Raw genomic sequence first — 21,001 nt, forward strand, 5'->3', positions numbered from 1 at the left:
TTCCACCTTGTGGCGAGAGAGGAATTAATAATTTGTTTCAGAGCCCCTGCAATTTCCTACCTTGCCTCCCACAGCAGCCTGGGTGTATTCTTCTTGATTACTACTAGAAGCCTTGTTACGGAGCGGAGGTCGACATCCCTCTGGTAATTAAAACCCAAACACCCTGAGAAGGTAATCTCGTCTCATAATCTGATCAAGAAGTGTGAAAGTGTTATCTTTTACCCCCAGTCTGCTATAAAGGAGCAATTAAATGAGATGGAATCCTTGCACCCAGTGTATAATTAACAAATAACAATATTTTTGTCTAACTCAGTGAACAAATTAGCAGATTACTAACTAACCAGACAATCCCTGTCTAACCGAACTGCAGACTACATTCAGACCATCACAATTTGGACCTGACTAAGAAAATCAGTGAATCCCTCTCTAACTACGTACTCCTGAATAAAAGAAGATTCTAATAGTATGCTGTTCCAATAATGCTGGTCTCACTTACATAAATCCAAAATAATAAGCAAATAATAAATTAAAACTTAAGTCTTTTCAAAGTTCACAGTGTTTGTCTTCCTGAAATTTCTGTATCTTCTTCTGTCGTATTCCACTGTCCAAAATGCCGCCTTAGTCATTTTCTGGTGTCAAGGCATCTCAGTGCCATGTACCTTTATGAATAGATGGTGCTTTTTTTACTGAAAACTGGAATATTCTTATCTCTTCAGATGGCAGTTGGCTCTCCCCTGTCCGACCAATTGCCCCATCTTTATACCAGTGCTGACTTACTAATTTTTTTACAATGGATAGGCTCAAGGTTGTCGACACCATCAGGTTTAAATTTAATTGACTTTCAATCTCTAAGTGCTTTGTTTAAATTAATTGGCTAAATTTGAAAAGACTTGTTGTCGTAGTAAAATGCTGCTTGACTGTTGGATATAAAATAGTTCAATCTGTGTACCTGCAGTTCAAACATTCATTTTCACTCTAAACACCAAACAGAACACCATCTTTTAAAGGGATTACACAATGCTTTCCCCCATTTTACAGTTTTACCATTTTTACACAAAGTCTTCGTAATAGCCTGCTACCTCTGATGGCTGTTTTTCTTTCCAGAGACGAAGCCATGCGGGCAGCAGGTACTCCAATCACGAAATCCAGCAAAGATATGGAAAACCACGTCTTCCTGAAAGCAAAGACAAGGGTAAGGGAGAAAGCTCTGAAATATGCCAAACTTGATTGGTGCTGAAAGGAACACACTTTCCTTCTGGCATCATTCTGTTTAAGTTCTTCCTACTTCTTTAACTGAAAGTAAAGCTTCCTGAACGCTGACCCATCAAACAACCCCATGACAGGGGGAGCAGAAATTAGATGCAGAGTAATTCTCCCTCTACACTCACCATACACTCCCAGGACAGGGCCAGAATGAAGTTGGATATGGAATAGAGTTCCTGCTTTTTAAAATTGGAAGTAAAGCTGGTACCATCCAAATCAAGCACTCCCAGGACAGCAGAGTGAGGGGTTAGATACAAAATCCCGGAATTCCCTCCCTACCGGCAATGTGGGTCAACCCACAGCAAGTGGACTGCGGTGATTCAAGAAGGCAGCTCAATACCACCACCTCAAGGGCAGATAGGGATGGGCTATGCCCAAGTCCCACAAATGAATAAAAAAAAGACACAGTAAGGCTGCCTCTCCGCGTCCCCATCAAACCATCCCAGAACAGGTACAGTGTGGGGTTAGATACAGCATAAAATTCCTCTTACGGTGTCACACTTAATCATTCCTAGTGATCTTTATCTATTTTTATCAGTTAAACTGTTGTATTTTATCATGACAGTGGCAAATGGTCAGATTTTGTTCTGTTCCCTGTTTCAACAGGAGGAGTATCTTAGTTTGGTGGCAAGGCTTATTCTCCATTTTAGAGACATTCGTAAGTACTGTCAATTACTTCAGTTTTGGAGATGTGTTGAAGTTGCATCTTCATGGTCACTTCCAGTAAAACCAAATTTTTATTTTCAGGTTGTTTTAAAACCAAATTTAAACTCTCAAATGTCAGGGTAGATTTGGAACTTGCAATCTTCCAATTATTAATCTGATAACACAAATTATGCCTTCCAAGAGTAATATAATTTCAATACAACAATTATAATATACGATTCAGTTCCTTTTGTTCCTCACAGGCCAGATGTGCTTTCACTAAATACACCAATGAGTTTTGTATGTCCTTTACTTGGCTACATCTTCTATCATTTGCAAGTGATTATTCAAGCCACATTCCCTTTATCCAAATGTAAGTGATTTTATATATAACATGATCAGCAATGGCTCTAATATCAACACATACATTTTGCTGGACAGTAGAACATCAATTCACAGCTCACTGACTCCTATCCCACAGCTAGTTATGCACCGAAGTTGTCTCTGTCTCTTTGAGACCTTGTGCTTAAATATTCGACTTACTCAGGAAACAGAAGATACTTTATCAAATGCCTTTTGAAAGTCTCTATATACAATGAATGCACTACTTTCATCAACCTTCTCGTTAGCAACACTAAACCTGATTAGTTGAACAAAATTTTCTGTGTTTGCAGTCCTAAATGAGGCTTGCTCTCCAAATAAGAACAAATTTTCTCCATGTCAACTGGGTAAATAGTTCTTTCCAGCCGTGAGGCAAGGCGATACCAAGCAGGTTCACCATTCTCCTATGTTTTGGTCCTTGAAGTAACTCTCCAATCCTGTACTCTCCTCAAACTGAAGGGAAGTTGAAAGATTGTGGTTCAACCTACTGTTCTCATCTGTCTCGACTCCCTTAGCAGTCTCAACCTGGTGATTTGTGAATAATGAATGATATCAGCCTCTTAAGCATTTCAGACGATCCAAATATCACTAACTTGCTTATCCTAGCTGCAGTAGCACTATCCTTCCTTTCTGGCAGCAGAGGGAGCGAGAGACAGCGGGGGTAAGTGAGGGAGGGAAAGACGGTGCGGGTCAGTGAGGGAGGGTGGGGCGGTGCGGGTCAGTGAGGGAGGGCGAGACGGTGTGGGTCAGTTAGGAAGGGAAAGACGGTGCAGGTCAGTTAGGAAGGGAAAGACGGTGCAGGTCAGTGAGGGAGGGTGGGGCGGTGCGGGTCAGTGAGGGAGGGTAGGGCGGCGCGGGTCAGTGAGGGAGGGTGGGGCGGCGCGGGTCAGTGTTGGAGGGTGGGGCGGCGCGGGTCAGTGTTGGAGGGTGGGGCGGCGCGGGTCAGTGTTGGAGGGTGGGGCGGCGCGGGTCAGTGTTGGAGGGTGGGGCGGCGCGGGTCAGTGTTGGAGGGTGGGGCGGCGCGGGTCAGTGTTGGAGGGTGGGGCGGCGCGGGTCAGTGTTGGAGGGTGGGGCGGCGCCGGTCAGTGAGGGAGGGTGGGGCGACGCGGGTCAGTGTTGGAGGGTGGGGCGGCGCGGGTCAGTGTTGGAGGGTGGGGCGGCGCCGGTCAGTGAGGGAGGGTGGGGCGGTGCGGGTCAGTGAGGGAGGGTGGGGCGACGCGGGTCAGTGTTGGAGGGTGGGGCGGCGCGGGTCAGTGTTGGAGGGTGGGGCGGCGCGGGTCAGTGAGGGAGGGTGGGGCGGCGCGGGTCAGTGAGGGAGGGTGGGGCGGCGCGGGTCAGTGAGGGAGGGTGGGGCGACGCGGGTCAGTGTTGGAGGGTAGGGCGGCGCGGGTCAGTGTGGGAGGGTGGGGCGGCGCGGGTCAGTGAGGGAGGGTGGGGCGGCGCGGGTCAGTGAGGGAGGGTGGGGCGGCGCGGGTCAGTGAGGGAGGGTGGGGCGGCGCGGGTCAGTGTTGGAGGGTGGGGCGACGCGGGTCAGTGTTGGAGGGTGGGGCGGCGCGGGTCAGTGTTGGAGGGTGGGGCGGCGCCGGTCAGTGTTGGAGGGTGGGGCGGCGCCGGTCAGTGTTGGAGGGTGGGGCGGCGCCGGTCAGTGTTGGAGGGTGGGGCGGCGCCGGTCAGTGAGGGAGGGTGGGGCGGCGCGGGTCAGTGTTGGAGGGTGGGGCGGCGCGGGTCAGTGTTGGAGGGTGGGGCGGCGCGGGTCAGTGTTGGAGGGTGGGGCGGCGCGGGTCAGTGAGGGAGGGTGGGGCGGTGCGGGTCAGTGTTGGAGGGTGGGGCGACGCTGGTCAGTGTTGGAGGGTGGGGCGACGCTGGTCAGTGTTGGAGGGTGGGGCGACGCTGGTCAGTGTTGGAGGGTGGGGCGGCGCGGGTCAGTGAGGGAGGGTGGGGCGGCGCGGGTCAGTGAGGGAGGGTGGGGCGGCGCGGGTCAGTGAGGGAGGGTGGGGCGGCGCGGGTCAGTGAGGGAGGGTGGGGCGGCGCGGGTCAGTGTTGGAGGGTGGGGCGGCGCCGGTCAGTGTTGGAGGGTGGGGCGGCGCCGGTCAGTGTTGGAGGGTGGGGCGGCGCGGGTCAGTGTGGGAGGGTGGGGCGGCGCCGGTCAGTGTTGGAGGGTGGGGCGGCGCGGGTCAGTGAGGGAGGGTGGGGCGGCGCCGGTCAGTGTTGGAGGGTGGGGCGGCGCCGGTCAGTGTTGGAGGGTGGGGCGGCGCGGGTCAGTGAGGGAGGGTGGGGCGGCACGGGTCAGTGAGGGAGGGTGGGGCGGCGCGGGTCAGTGAGGGAGGGTGGGGCGGCGCGGGTCAGTGAGGGAGGGTGGGGCGGCGCGGGTCAGTGAGGGAGGGTGGGGCGGCGCGGGTCAGTGTTGGAGGGTGGGGCGGCGCGGGTCAGTGAGGGAGGGTGGGGCGGCGCGGGTCAGTGTTGGAGGGTGGGGCGGCGCGGGTCAGTGAGGGAGGGTGGGGCGGCGCGGGTCAGTGTTGGAGGGTGGGGCGGCGCGGGTCAGTGTTGGAGGGTGGGGCGGCGCGGGTCAGTGTTGGAGGGTGGGGCGGCGCGGGTCAGTGTTGGAGGGTGGGGCGGCACGGGTCAGTGAGGGAGGGTGGGGCGGCGCGGGTCAGTGAGGGAGGGTGGGGCGGCGCGGGTCAGTGTTGGAGGGTGGGGCGGCGCGGGTCAGTGAGGGAGGGTGGGGCGGCGCGGGTCAGTGTTGGAGGGTGGGGCGGCGCGGGTCAGTGAGGGAGGGTGGGGCGGCGCGGGTCAGTGTTGGAGGGTGGGGCGGCGCGGGTCAGTGTTGGAGGGTGGGGCGGCGCGGGTCAGTGAGGGAGGGTGGGGCGACGCGGGTCAGTGTTGGAGGGTGGGGCGACGCTGGTCAGTGTTGGAGGGTGGGGCGGCGCGGGTCAGTGTTGGAGGGTGGGGCGGCGCGGGTCAGTGTTGGAGGGTGGGGCGACGCTGGTCAGTGTTGGAGGGTGGGGCGGCGCGGGTCAGTGAGGGAGGGTGGGGCGACGCGGGTCAGTGAGGGAGGGTGGGGCGGCGCGGGTCAGTGTTGGAGGGTGGGGCGACGCGGGTCAGTGTTGGAGGGTGGGGCGGCGCGGGTCAGTGTTGGAGGGTGGGGCGGCGCGGGTCAGTGAGGGAGGGTGGGGCGGCGCGGGTCAGTGTTGGAGGGTGGGGCGACGCGGGTCAGTGTTGGAGGGTGGGGCGACGCGGGTCAGTGTTGGAGGGTGGGGCGGTGCGGGTCAGTGTGGGAGGGTGGGGCGGCGCGGGTCAGTGTTGGAGGGTGGGGCGGCGCGGGTCAGTGTTGGAGGGTGGGGCGGCGCCGGTCAGTGTTGGAGGGTGGGGCGGCGCCGGTCAGTGTTGGAGGGTGGGGCGGCGCGGGTCAGTGTTGGAGGGTGGGGCGGCGCGGGTCAGTGTTGGAGGGTGGGGCGGCGCCGGTCAGTGTTGGAGGGTGGGGCGGCGCCGGTCAGTGTTGGAGGGTGGGGCGGCGCGGGTCAGTGTGGGAGGGTGGGGCGGCGCGGGTCAGTGTTGGAGGGTGGGGCGGCGCCGGTCAGTGTTGGAGGGTGGGGCGGCGCGGGTCAGTGAGGGAGGGTGGGGCGGCGCGGGTCAGTGTTGGAGGGTGGGGCGGCGCGGGTCAGTGTTGGAGGGTGGGGCGGCGCGGGTCAGTGAGGGAGGGTGGGGCGGCGCGGGTCAGTGTGGGAGGGTGGGGCGGCGCGGGTCAGTGAGGGAGGGTGGGGCGGCGGGGGTCAGTGAGGGAGGGTGGGGCGGCGCGGGTCAGTGTTGGAGGGTGGGGCGGCGCGGGTCAGTGTTGGAGGGTGGGGCGGCGCGGGTCAGTGAGGGAGGGTGGGGCGGCGGGGGTCAGTGAGGGAGGGTGGGGCGGCGCCGGTCAGTGTTGGAGGGTGGGGCGGCGCGGGTCAGTGAGGGAGGGTGGGGCGGCGGGGGTCAGTGAGGGAGGGTGGGGCGGCGCGGGTCAGTGAGGGAGGGTGGGGCGGCGCCGGTCAGTGTTGGAGGGTGGGGCGGCGCGGGTCAGTGAGGGAGGGTGGGGCGGCGCCGGTCAGTGTTGGAGGGTGGGGCGGCGCCGGTCAGTGAGGGAGGGTGGGGCGGCGCCGGTCAGTGTTGGAGGGTGGGGCGGCGCCGGTCAGTGAGGGAGGGTGGGGCGGCGCCGGTCAGTGTTGGAGGGTGGGGCGGCGCGGGTCAGTGTTGGAGGGTGGGGCGGCGCGGGTCAGTGTTGGAGGGTGGGGCGGCGCGGGTCAGTGAGGGAGGGTGGGGCGGCGCGGGTCAGTGAGGGAGGGTGGGGCGGCGCGGGTCAGTGAGGGAGGGTGGGGCGGCGCGGGTCAGTGAGGGAGGGTGGGGCGGCGCGGGTCAGTGTTGGAGGGTGGGGCGGCGCGGGTCAGTGAGGGAGGGTGGGGCGGCGCGGGTCAGTGAGGGAGGGTGGGGCGGCGCGGGTCAGTGAGGGAGGGTGGGGCGGCGCGGGTCAGTGTTGGAGGGTGGGGCGGCGCGGGTCAGTGTTGGAGGGTGGGGCGGCGCGGGTCAGTGTTGGAGGGTGGGGCGACGCTGGTCAGTGTTGGAGGGTGGGGCGGCGCGGGTCAGTGAGGGAGGGTGGGGCGGCGCGGGTCAGTGTTGGAGGGTGGGGCGGCGCGGGTCAGTGTTGGAGGGTGGGGCGACGCTGGTCAGTGTTGGAGGGTGGGGCGGCGCGGGTCAGTGAGGGAGGGTGGGGCGGCGCGGGTCAGTGAGGGAGGGTGGGGCGGCGCGGGTCAGTGAGGGAGGGTGGGGCGGCGCGGGTCAGTGAGGGAGGGTGGGGCGGCGCGGGTCAGTGAGGGAGGGTGGGGCGGCGCGGGTCAGCGCGGGAGGGATTTGTGTGGGAGAGACTGCAGGCATCAGTGATGGAAAGACAGTTGGAAGGGGCCAGGAGATGAGAGAGGAGGTGGGTGATGGAAGGAGAGACAGACTATAGGGGTCAATGATGAGAAGAGAGAGACTGCAGGGTAAGGGAACATGTGATAAAGAGATTGGCTGTGGGTGTCAAAGAGGGTGAGTGTGAGAAATTACAAGGGTCAGAGAGAGTGTGCGCGTGAGAAAGAAAAAAGCTGGTGGTCAGGTAAGAGTGAGAAAGAGATCACGGGTATCAGAGGGTTTGAGATACTGTGGGGATCATTGAGGGAGGGAGAGATTGCGAGAGTCTGCAGTGTTCAGTGAGGGAGTGAGGGACTACTGGTTTCAGTCTGGGGTCATTGAAGGAAAGACAGGGTTTATGGAAAGATTGAGGGAGCAAGAGAGGGAGATTAACAAGGAACTGAGAGAATCTGCCCATGTCAGCATGGGAAAGATTGAAATGGTTGAAAAGACTGTGGAATTAGTGAGTTTTGAGAAGATTCGTAGCTCAGGTTGAGGTTCTGGGTGTAGGTTTGCTTGCTGAATGAACCTTGCGGCCCAGTGAGCAAACCTACATCCACATCCAAGACTGTGGAATGTTAGCTTAGTGGTAATGTGCTTTACTTGTAATCCAGAGGCTGGCATTATTGTACCAGAGGCAGGAGTTCAAAATCCGACCATGGCAGCTGGGAATATTTCGATATAGCTAGTTACAGCTACATTAAAAAGCGATTTCCGTATTGATGATCATGAAGCCATCAACTTCACTAATGTTCTCGAGAGAATAAGATTTACCATCTTTACCATGTTCTGGTCTACATGTGATTGCAGACCCTCATCTCCCTCTGAATTGACCAAGCAATCAACTCATCTCAGAAATGTCCATTCAAAATAAAACAGCAGACTATCCAGCATTAAGCTAAGCATTGGCAGGGAAAAAGCAAACTGCAAATTCCTCCTCACAAATATTCAGGGCCTTGTGTTAAAATTGGGAGAGCTGCCCTACGGACAAGTCACAGCCTGACATCGTCATGCTCGATGAATCATCCAAACCCCACCATCATCATCCCTGGCTATGTCTTGTCCCACGAGCAGGACAGACCCACCAGAAATCATAGAACAATGACATACATTTGGGAGAGTGTACTGTGGAGTTGTGTAGATTCCATTAAGTCTTACGACTTTAAGTTGATGATGTGGAGATGCCGGTATTGGACTGAAGTGGACAAAATTAAACATCCCACAACAACAGGTTATAGTCCAACAGGTTTATTTGGAAGCACTAGCTTTCGGAGCGCTGCTCCTTCATCAGGTAGCTGTAGGTCAAGATCATAAGACACAGAAATTATAGCAAAAGATTACAGTGTCATGCAACTGATACAAAATATTGAACAAGCCTAGATTGCTGTTAAGTCTCTTATCTTTTAGAATGGGTTGCAGGTTTTGGTTTATTAATATGTAAATACCAGAACTACTTTTCAGTCACATTCTTGAGATAACTTAGGTTTTATTTTAAAAAAATAAAACCTAAGGATACGCAACAGACTTCAGGATACGCAACAATGCAGAGTGGCCGAGCAGAGGCTGAAAGCCAAGTTTGGTACCCGTGAGGATAGCCTCAACTGGAACCTTGGGTTCGTGTCACACTGCAGGTGACCCCACTATAGTATACAGTCTCTCTCTCTCACACACGCATACACACTTACATACTCTCACACGCAGACATTCTCTCATATACACGGTCTCTCTCAGAGCGCCCAAGCAAACACCCTCTCACAGGCTTATACTCCGTCATACTCATACACACTACCAAGGATGCACACAGGCAAATGCACACACTCACACTCTATCATTCACATGCGCGCAGACTCACTGTCTCCCACATGCGTGTGCGTGTGCTTGCTCTCTCTCTCTCTTTCTCCCCACCCCCCTCACATGCACACAGGCACACGTATAAGTGTTTGGGGTGACTTTGTAATTGCAGATGCATTGTATTATGTTCAAAAAGCACACAATCTGCATGCAGTCAATCCATGTAACATTTTATAAATTCCTATTTTGGAAATAGAACCAGTCTGACTCAAGATTGGGATACAGACAGACTCTAACCTCACACCTTTAATGCATTGTCTGAGCTGAGATATTACTTTTTTTTATAAAACCTTAAGTTATCCTGAAAATGTGACTTGAAAGAAGTTCTGAGGTTTACATATTAATGAACCAAAATCTGTAGCCCATTCTAAAGGGTGAAAGACTTAACAGCAATCTAGGTTTGTTCAACATATCATATCAGTTGCATAACACTGTAATCTTTTGCTGTATATTCTGTGTCATATCCTGCTCCACAGCTACCTGATGAAGGAGCAGTGCTCCAAAAGCCAGTACTTTAAAATAAACCTGTTGGACTATAACCTAATTTTTGACTTTAAATCCATCACAACTAACGAATCAGTATTTCTTCATGTTGAACACTAATTGGAAGAAACACCAAGGGTAGCAAGAGGTCAAATATAATGTAGCTGACTGGCTTTGATGTCCATTACCAAGAGTGGCTTAGCATTGCCACTGTTGACTGAGCCCTGAAGGACATTGCTGTTAGACTAGGTCTGTGGCAAGTAGTGAGGGAAAAATTTGCTCAACCCTCTCTCACCAATCTGCCTGTCAGAAATACATCCGTCTATAACAGTATCTGGTGCTTATGGAGATGTAATCCGATCTTCACATTGAGACTATCCTTCATGTTGGATGGAGCTACTGCCATGCTAAACAAGATAGGCTTAAAACCAAACTAGGCCCCTGTGAGACACTGGGCCATCAGTAGCATCATTGTATTCAGTCACAATCTGTCAACTTATAGTGCAGCACATCCTCCACACTCCCACTGCCAGCAACCATGGTACAATGAATAATGGAGGTGATCAGGGCAAGAGCAGCATCAAGCATACCTTTTTAAAAAAAAGGGTGCCAGTGTGGTGAAGCTGCAGCACAAGGATATTTGTATACCAAACAGCAGAAGCAGCATGTAATAGTCAGAGCTAAACGATTCGACAACCTAAGGTCTAAGCTCTGCAGTCCTGCCACATCTCCGTCGTGAATAGTGGTAGACGCACACAAGGAGTGGAGACTCCTCAAATATCTTTGCCCTCAAAGGTGCGAGAGCCCAACACATCAATACTAAAACATTTTCACCACTCTTCAGTGTAAGCTGTCTGAGTGGATGATCCATTTCCTCCACCTCCTGAGGTCCCCAGCGTCACAGATATCAGTCTTGAACTAATTCGATTCGCTACATTTAATACACATGCATTGTAAGCCAGTCTTATCTTAGTTTTATTTTTTTTTCGGGACAGTTTGCTTACCTTAGTTTTAAACTGTGGGTGTGTCACGTTGCTGTTACCGCCGTTAATTTGAGAGCCAGTGCCCAATCTATAAAAACTGTGCACGAATTACTGCTACCATGCCCAGTGGACCTGTACCCACCAATACTTCTAATGTTTTTTGAGATCAAGGCAATTGATGAGTTAGGGAAGACAGATTCTAAAAATATATGGGTTGAGACCTTTTTAGTTTTAAAGTGGATGCAGTGTGGTATCTTGCACATTTAACTCTGATGCTGTGTTGAAAATGCTGAAGGGCATATTTCCTCTTTATAATCTTCTGATGCGTTGTGTTTTTGCAGATAAGAAGAGTCGAGCTGGTGGTAAGCAGTATTTAATTTCAGACTTCAGTGAGATACAATAAAATTGTGCCTTTGAAATGATTGACTGGCTACCTGATTCAGGCCTGTAATTGTTGTGATTGTCATGACAGCAATGCATAGATATCCTGGCATTTTGTTTTATTTGTCCACTGGTTGTGGGCTTCACTGACACCATCAACATTTATTGCCCATCCCTTATTTGGAGCTTTCTTTTTGAACCACTGCTGTCTATGGGTCCAGGGTCAGATTTGTCGAGTAGTCAGCAGGTAAAAGAGAAAGATGGGGCAAGGTTTTCTGTGCAGCTGCTTAGTCCTGTTGAAAGTGAACAATAATGAAGGACTCTTTCCTGATATCTCTATTGCTATTCGTTGTGAGACCTCGTAATGGCAGTGTGTACAATGTAGAGACCAGAAGGTTCCTTGTGACTTTCCAGTCTCTGATCTAAACTGGGATTGCAATGGGGACGCTCAAACTGACCTCACTCCTCCTCCAGTTTTATAAGGGTAAAATGAGCCAGCCCCTGTCACACCTGCCCATTGAGTAAGGAGAGGATCAGGATCTATTGTGATAGTCCTTGGGATGAATGCCTTGTTGACAGTCAGGCTCTCCCTACATATTCTTGAGCCACAATGCCAGCATTTTTCTAGCAAAGCCCTAGTGCTGATTCCCTTGGGTTCAGTTCATGCTTATACAGTATTGCTATTGCAAACTACTTCTGTTGAAATCAGAGTCTCTCAAATAAATGCAACTCCTGCAATGACTGTTGTGAACTAAACTACTCATGCTGTTGAAGTCCAGGCTTTACTGTTGGGGTAAGAATGATTGGGAATTGACATTCTCAACTGTTTATAAGTGAACAGTCCTTACTAAGCTGCTTTGTTAAATTGATGCGTAGAGGTGAGCTTGTAATCATCCATGCAAAGAAGGTTTCAGCCTCAGCCCTACACCCAGGATGAGCTCATCTTTCTTTGTTGCTGAGAAATGTCCTTTGGCTTGTGAGATAGGGAGGATGTTCCTGCTTTTGCTCACTACTGAAATGAAACGTGTGCATGATATGTTGTAAGAGGATAGGGTATTCTATCAACATCACACTCACGGCTTGTGTCAAGACAAGCTGTGAGAGGCTAACTTTCCTGTAGTTTGGTAACCATGAGAAGGCTGAAAGAGAAAACAAGAATGAAAGTGTACAATGTGCGTTAAAGCAGAAAAAGTTTTAACCATCAGGAATGTATCATTTCCCCATTACCAGTTTCCTATTGGGGTAGGGGTGAGTGGTGATGGCTGTTCACTGTTGTTTAGGGGGAGACAATACCTTTCAAGACGTGAAAGGGAATTGATCCCTGGTGCAGATGCAATATTCTATTCAGGATGTCTGGTAGGAGAATCGCTGCTGTTCACTTTGCAAGCTGATTCAGCAAAGACCTGTGTGGCGCATGCTGGTTGGTTACTGTTCTGGGAGTGGTTCCCTCTTCTTTTTGTACTGCTGCTATTCCTCGTGAGGCAAGTCCTTTTCCTGTTAGGCTTTTCTCCCCCCTATACCGAGCCACAACTAATAGTATACAAAGTTCCTACAGAAATCATCATTTTGGAAATTTGCTAATCCTGAGGTGGTAGTGATATCACTTACTTACCTTTGGCTTCTGTGATGGAAAGTCACATATCAGAATTGTAGGAACCAAAAATCTGACGAGAATCAGAAAGTTAAACCAATTAATGTTAACAATGTAGTAATACCAGAGACATTACATAACTCTCACCCTGGATCAAGATTCACCTGGAGGTGATGTCCTATTGCTTGGGTTCAAACGGAGGTGAATGTAGATATCATGGATGCCTCTGATAAAACTCCCCAGATTTTTGGAAGGTGAAACATACAACCTTGTTGTTCAAGGAAGGAGGGCAAGGAAATGTAACTATAGGCTGACTAGCCTGCTCTCCATCTTCAGGAAAATGCTAAAGCCTGTTATTGGGATTTAGTTTAAAGGAAGTTTTAGAAAATCATCACATGGTTTCATGAAGGGGAAGTTGAAACTTTATTGCTGGAACAGCACAGCAGGTCAGGCAGCATCCAGGGAACAGGAGATTCGACGTTTCGGGCACAGGCCCTTCTTCAGGAATGAAGAAGGGCCTGTGCCCGAAACGTTGAATCTCCTGTTCCCTGGATGCTGCCTGACCTGCTGTGCTGTTCCAGCAATAAAGTTTCAACTTTGATCTCCAGCATCTGCAGACCTCACTTTCTCCTTCATGAAGGGGAAATCATGTTTAATACTTTTTTAGAAGATCCAACTAGAAAGGGGCAACCAGTGAATGTGTTATATTTGAGTTTTCAAAAGCACTTTGGTATAATTTGGTCAATTTTCAAGTTGACAGACTGTAACTAGTGATGGAAACAAGGATCAGTGCATGTCCCTAAGCTGTTGATAAGCTATATCATTGGTTTAGGTGAAGGGATTAGGTGCAATATACAGTATTCAGCTTTACTGACAGAACAAAGATGAGTGAGGAGATGAAGGCTGCAAAAGGATTTAGATTTACTGTTTGGACAAATTGTGTGTGGAAGTGTGAAATCATCCACTTTGGCAGGAAGGAGCAGGATATTTTTTGAAATTGAGAGTCTAGCAGTTGTTGCTATACAGAAGGCTTTTGTTACACTTATGCACAAACCACAAAATTTGCATGAAGCGGCACCAAGCAAATAGGGTAACAGTCATTATGTCAGCTTTTATTGCAAGAAAGTGATGTTTTTGCACCGAACTTGAAACATAGAAAACTTTAGTCTCTTTTGTTTTATCCTCCACATGAATCATCCCCTATTCTGTTCATCTAACCTGACAAATGCATCTTTCTATTCTATTATTTCACTGTGTTTTAAGAAGAAGCTAGGTAAGAACAAATCTCTTGTTTGTCTCAACTGCTCCTTGCAGTTCAAGTTCCACATTTTTTATTGCACTCTGGGTGCAAAACTGCATTTGATAAGGTTCCCCATGGTAGGCTCATTTAGAAGGTCAGGAGGAATGGGATACAGAATTGGCTGGCCAACAGAAGACAGCGAGTGGTAGTAGAAGGAAAATATTCTGCCTGGAAGTCTGTGGTGAGTGGTGTTCCACAGGGCTTTGTCCTTGGGCCTCTACTGTTTATAATTTTTATTAATGACTTGGATGAGGGGATTGAAGAATGGGTCAGCAAGTTTGCAGATGACACAAAAGTTGGAGGTGTCGTTGACAGTATAGAGGGTGGTTGTAGGCTGCAGCGGGACATTGACAGGATGCAGAGATGGACTGAGAGGTGGCAGATGGAGTTCAACCTGGATAAATGTGAGGTGATGCATTTTGGAAGGTCGAATTTGAAAGCTGAGTACAGGATTAAGGATAGGATTCTTGGCAGTGTGGAGGAACAGAGGGATCTTGGTGTGCAGGTACATAGATCCCTTAAAATGGCCACCCAAGTGGACAGGGTTGTTAAGAAAGCATAATGGTGTTTTGGCTTTCATTAACAGGGGTTTTGAGTTTAAGAGTCGTGAGATCTTGTTGCAGCTCTATAAAACTGCACTTGGAATACTGCGTCCAGTTCTGGTCGTCCTATTACAGGAAAGATGTGGATGCTTTGGAGAAGGTTCAGAGCAGGTTTACCGGGATGCTGCCTGGACTGGAGGGCTTATGAAGAGAGGTTGACTGAGCTCGGACTTTTTTCATTGGAGAAAAGGAGGAGGAGAGGGGACCTAATTGAGGTATACAAGGTAATGAGAGGCATAGATAGAGTCGATAGCCAGAGACTATTTCCCAGGGCAGAAATGACTAACATGAGGGGTCATAATTTTAAGCTGGTTGGAGGAGAGTATAGAGGGGATGTCAGAGGCGGGTTCTTTACACAGAGAGTTGTGAGAGTGTGGAATGCGTTGCCAGTAGCAGTTGTGGAAGCAAGGTCATTAGGGGCATTTAAGAGACTACTGGACATGCATATGATCACAGAAATTTGAGGGTGCATACATGAGGATCAGTGGTTGGCACAACATCGTGGGCTGAAGGGCCTGTTCTGTGCTGTACTGTTCTCTGTTCTTTGTTTTGAATCTCCAGTGGTGGTGATGTCTTCTTAGTGTCTTTTTTTAATGTTAACAGTGCCCCAAATTTGGTCTCATCAACAGAATTTGAAATTGTATTTCTGATTTTCAAGTCCAAATAATTTTACGTAATTTGTGAAAAATAGAGCTCCCAGTTCTGACTTTCGTGGAGCTCTACTTTCTATCAGTTTGCCTAAGTGGCTTATTTAAAGACTTAGTGTTTTCTGTCCTGTAGTAAATCTGCAGGAGTAAAGGGATCAGAGGACCTGCCACATCTGTTTATAGCTTTGAGACCACATCTCAGGCAAGGTTTTAGTTTCCTAAGGAGGAATATGTTTATTTTATGGAGGTTGTGATAGAGGTTTACTAGTTTGAGTCCTAGGATGAGGAGAATGGAGGTTGAATAGAATGGACCCATATCTCCAATTTAGAAGAATGAGGGGTGACCTTACTGAAAGTTGTACAATTGTTAGTGGTCTTGATAGGATAGAAACTGCGAGGCTGGTTCACCCCTGCCTGGAAAGTCTAAAATGATAGGTCATAGTCTCAGAATAATGTGTCACCCATTTAGGATTTGGACAAGGAGAATGTCTTCATTCAGAGGGTTGTGAATCTTTGTACTTCTCTACTTCTAATTCTCAGCCAATAAGTACATTCAGAACAGAGATTGATAGAACTTTTGGGCCCCAAGGATAATGTGAGAAAGACATGTTGATTTGGAAGATCTTACTGAATAATGTGGCAGGAGAAAGTGAGGACTGCAGATGCTGATGAAGAGCTAATGCTCGAAATGTTGACTGTCCTGCTCTTCAGATGTTGCCTGACTGGCTGTGCTTTTCCAGCACCACACTTACTGATGCTGAGTAATGTGGCAGGTTGAATGGACTCTATGGTGTACTGCTTCTATTTCTTGTTGATGACTTTCCCTCTATCATAAGGTCAGAAGTGGGGAAGTTCGCTAATGATCGCAAAATACTCAGCACCATTCTTGGTTCACATTTAAATGCAACAAGACCTGGACATGATACCCAAGTATCACATCCACCACACAAATGCCTGGCAATGACTGTTGCCCAACAAAAGAGAATCTAATTATCACCTCTTAACATTTATCACTGAATTCCCCCACTATCAATGTCCAGAGCATTACTATTGACCAGAACCAGAACTGGACTAGTCATACAAGTACAGTAGCAGGAACAGCAGGTCAGAGGCTAGGAATCCTGCAGTGAGAAACTCACCACCTGACTCCTCAAATGCTGTCAACCATCTGCAAGGCACAGTCAAGAGTGGAATGGAAGGATGCCCACTTGGCTGGATGATGCAGCTCCAACAACCATTTGAAAGCAAAGCAGCCTGCTTGATTGGCACCACATTCACAACCCTCCACTCCCTCCAATACTGGCGCTCAGTAGTAGCAGACTGTACTATTTGTGCAGAAATTCACTGAGGTTCCTCAGACAGTACCTTCCAAACTATGACCATTACTGTCTAGAAGGACAAGGGCAGCAAACACATGGGAACACCACCATCTGGAAGTTCCCCTCCAAGCCACTCACCATCCTGGCTTGGGAATATCTTCACTGTCATTGATTCAAAATCCTAGAAATAGATGACAGTACAGCAGCTCACCATCCTTTAGGGCCTTGGATAGAGGTGAGGGAGGAGGTGTGGACGCAGGTTTTACAGTTCCTGCGGTGGCAGGGGAAGGTGCCAGGATGGGAGGGTGGGTTGTAGGGGGGCGTGGACCTGAAGGAGCCTTCCACATCCATCAAAGTTTTATCTGCACATCCACTAATATCATTTATTGTATCTGTTGCTCCCGATGCGGTCTCCTCTACATTGGGGAGACTGGGCGCCTCCTAGCAGAGCGCTTTAGGGAACATCTCCGGGACACCCGTACCAATCAACCACGCCGCCCCGTAACCCAACATTTCAACTCCCCTTCCCACTCTACCGAGGACATGGAGGTCCTGGGCCTCCTTCACCGCCGCTCCCTCACCACCAGACACCTGGAGGAAGAACGCCTCATCTTCCGCCTCGGAACACTTCAACCCCAGGGCATCAATGTGGACTTCAACAGCTTCCTCATTTCCCCTTCCCCCACCTCACCCTAGTTCTAAACTTCCAGCTCAGCACTGTCCCCATGACTTGTCCGGACTTGTCCTACCTGCCTATCTCCTTTTCCACCTATCCACTCCACCCTCTCCTCCATGACCTATCACCTTCATCCCCTCCCCCACTCACCTATTGTACGCTATGCTACTTTCTCCCCACCCTCCTCTAGCTTATCTCTCCACACTTCAGGCTCTCTGCCTTTATTCTGCCTATGAAGGGCTTTTGCCCGAAACGTCGATTTCGCTGCTCCTTGGATGCTGCTTGAACTGCTGTGCTCTTCCAGCACCACTAATCCAGAATCTGGTTTCCAGCATCTGCAGTCATTGTTTTTACCTACACAGAGAAACACACCTCGTCCCATAATCTGTAAAATTTCGAGAAGCAAAGAAGATAGAACGTAGAACATTACAGCTCAGTACAGGCCCTCCTGTCCTTGATGTGCTGACCTGTGAAGCCCATCTAACCTACACTATTCCATTTTTGTTCATATGTTGATCCAATGACCATTTAAATGCCCTTAAAGTTGGTGAACTTACTACTGTTGCAGGCAGTGCATTCCATGCCCCCCGTACTCTGAGTAAAGAAACTACCTCTGACATCTGTTGTATATCTGTCCTCCGTCATGCTAGCAGTCACTATCCAAGGAAAAAAGGCTCTCATTGTCCACCCTCTCTAATCCTCTGATTATCTTACATGTCTCAATTAAATCACCTCTCAATCTCCTCCTCTCTAACGAAAGCAGCCTCAAATCCCTCAGTCTTTCCCTGTAAGACTTGCCCTCTATACCAGGCAACATGTTAGTAAATCCCCTCTGCACCCTTTCCAAAGCTTCCACATCCTTCCTATAATGTGGTGACCTAAAGTGTACGCAATGCCCCAAGTGTGGCCGCAGCAGAGTTTTGCTACAGCATGACTTCGTGGCTCTGAAACTCAATCCCTCTACCAATAAAAGCTAACACACTTAACAACCCTATCAACCTGTGGCTTCTTTCAGGGAACTATGTACATGGACACCGAGATCTCTCTGTTCATCTACACTACCAAGAATCTTACCATTAGCTCAGTATTCTTTATTTCTGTTGCTCCTTCCAAAATGAATTACCTCACACTTTTCTGCATTAAACTCCATTTGCCACCTCTCAGCACAGCTCTGCAGCTTATCTATATCCTTCTGTAACCTTCAACATCCTCCAACTATCCACAAATCCACCAACCTTAGTATCATCCATAAATTTATTAACATATCCTTCAATGCCTTCATCTAGATTGTTTATAAAAATGACAAACAGCAGTGGACCCAAAACAGATCCTTGCGGTACACCACTAGTAACTGAACTTCAGGATAAACATTTCCCATCAACCACCACCCTTTGTCTTCTTTCAGCTAGCCAATTTCCTATCCACATCCTCAATCCCATGCCTCCATATTTTGTGCAATAAATAGCCTACCGTAGGGGACCTTGTCAAATTCCTTACTGAAATCCCTATACACCGCATCAACTGCTTTCCCCTCATCCACTTGTTTATTCACCTTCTCAAAGAGAAACAATGAGCTTTGTGAGGCATGACCTACCCTTCACAAAACCATATTGACTATCCCTAATCAGCATATTCGTCTCTAGACAATTATAAATCCTATCTCTTATAACCTTTTCCAACACTTTACCAACAACTGAAGTAAGGCTCACTGGTCTATAATTTCCAGGGTTGTCTCTACTCCCATTCTTGAACAAGGGAATAACACTTGCTATCCTCCAGATTTCCAGCACTATTCCAGTAGACAATGACGATGTAAAGATCAAAGCCAAAGGCTCTGCAATCTCCTCCTGGTTTCCCAGAGAATCCTAGGATATATACCATCCGGCCCAGGAGTCTTATCTATTTTTACACTTTTCAGAATTGCTAACACCTCCTCCTTGTGAACTTCATTCCCATCTAGTCTAGTAGCCTGTATCTCCGTATTCTTCTTGACAATATTGCCTTTTTCCAGTGTGAGTACTGACGAAAAGTATTCATTTAGTGCTTCCCCTATCTCCTCTTACCCCATGCACAACTTCCCACGTGATTGGCCCTAACCTTAATCTAGTCATTCTTTTGTTCCTGATATACCTATAGAAAGCTTTAAGGTTTTCTTGAATCCTATCTGCCAATGACTTATCATGTCCCCTCCTGGCTCCTCTTAACTCTTTCTTTAGACCTTTCCTGGCTAACCAGTAACTCTCAAGCTCCTTAACTGAGCCATCACATCTCATCCTTACATAAGCTGCCTTCTTCCTCTTGACAAGAGATTCAACTTCCTTAGTAAACCACGGCTCCCTCGCTTGACAACTTCCTCCCTGCCTGACAGGTACACACTTATCAAGGACATGCCTTAGCTGTTCCCTGAATAAGCTCCACATTTCAATTGTGCCCATCCCTTATAGTTTCTTCTCCGTCTTATGCATCCTAAATCCTGCCTTATCGCATCGTAATTATCTTTCCCCCAACTATAACTCTTGCCCTGTGGTATATACCTATCCCTTTGAATCATTAAAGTAATCATAACTGAATTATGGTCACTATCACCAAAGTGTTCACCTATCTCCAAATCTAACACCTGGCTGGGTTCATTACCCAGTACCAAATCTAATGTGGCCTCGACCTCCGTTGACCTGTCTACACACTGTGTCAGGAAACCCTCCTGCACATATTGGACAAAAACTGACCCATCTAAAGTACTCAAACTATAGTATTTCCAGTCAATATTTGGAAAGTTAAAGAACCCATAACAACTACCCTGTCACTCTTTCTCCTATCAAGAGTCATCTTTGCTCTACATCTTTGCTCTACATGGATAGGTTGAGAGTGCTAGGCCTTTTCTCGTTGGAACGGCGAAGGATGAGGGGTGACTTGATAGAGGTTTATAAGATGATCAGTGGAATAGATAGAGTAGACAGTCAGAAACTTTTTCCCCGGGTACAACAGAGTGTTACAAGGGGACATAAATTTAAGGTGAAGGGTGGAAGGTATAGGGGAGATGTCAGGGGTGGGTTCTTTACCCAGAGAGTGGTGGGGGCATGGAATGCGCTGCCTGTGGGAGTGGTAGAGTCAGAATCTTTGGTGACCTTTAAGTGGCAATTGGATAGGTACATGGATGGGTGCTTAAGCTAGGACAAATGTTTGGCACAACATCGTGGGCCGAAGGGCCTGTTCTGTGCTGTATTGTTCTATGTTCTATGTCTGGAACTATTCGGAAGCCTATAGAAAACTCCCAACTGGGTGATCTCTCCTTTCCTGCTTCTAACCTCAGTCCATACTAACTCAGTAGATGAGTTCTCAAACTTCCTTTCTGCTACCATAATACCCCTTTTACCATCTTCTCTGATCTTACTGAAACATCCACATCCCAGAACCTGCAACCAGCATTCCTGTCCCTGCTCTATCCATGTCTCTGAAATGGCCATAACATCGAAATCCCAGGTACCAACCCATGCTACAAGTTCACCCACCTTATTCTGGATGCTCCTGGTGATGAAATAGACACACTTCAAACCAATGTTTTGCTTGCCAGTGCCCTCTTGAGACATTGAAATGTTATGCTGACCTCACTACTAAATCGAACTACAAATTAGGTTCCCATTTCCCTGCTGAATTATTTTGGTATTGGTACCTCTCTGGTTCAAGCAAAGACAATCCTGTTTGTAGAGGTCCCACCTACCCAAGAATGATCCCAATTATCCAAATATCCAAAACCCTCCCTCCTGCACCATCTCTGTAGCCACGTGTTCAACTCCTCTCTCTCCCTATTCCTCACCTCGCTAGTATGGGCACGGGCAGCAAACCAGAGATAACAACACAGTTTTCTCCTGCTGTAAGCTTCCACCCTAGCTCCCTGAATTTCTGCCTGAAATCCCCATCCCTCTTCCTACCTATGTCATTGGTGCCTATGTGGAACACGACTT

At 49.4% G+C, this 21,001-nt stretch overlaps 1 protein-coding gene across 4 annotated transcripts in view; it reads left to right on the forward strand.

The window, feature by feature from the left end:
* Window positions 1-21,001, forward strand: part of med15 (mediator complex subunit 15) — a 168,562-nt gene that overhangs the window by 1,892 nt on the left and 145,669 nt on the right. For all 4 annotated transcript variants that reach the window (XM_088000269.1, XM_088000271.1, XM_088000270.1 and 1 more), the window contains exons 2-4: window positions 1,105-1,192; window positions 1,870-1,921; window positions 10,865-10,885. In XM_088000269.1, coding sequence (XP_087856395.1) covers window positions 1,105-1,192; window positions 1,870-1,921; window positions 10,865-10,885 — 161 coding nt within the window. The remainder of the gene's footprint in view (window positions 1-1,104; window positions 1,193-1,869; window positions 1,922-10,864; window positions 10,886-21,001) is intronic.

The sequence above is a fragment of the Chiloscyllium plagiosum genome, unplaced genomic scaffold (assembly GCF_037043375.1).
Source record: "Chiloscyllium plagiosum isolate Xiang-an unplaced genomic scaffold, Cpla_swu_hap1 HiC_scaffold_24, whole genome shotgun sequence".
In the NCBI taxonomy this organism is placed as follows: Eukaryota; Metazoa; Chordata; class Chondrichthyes; order Orectolobiformes; family Hemiscylliidae; genus Chiloscyllium; species Chiloscyllium plagiosum.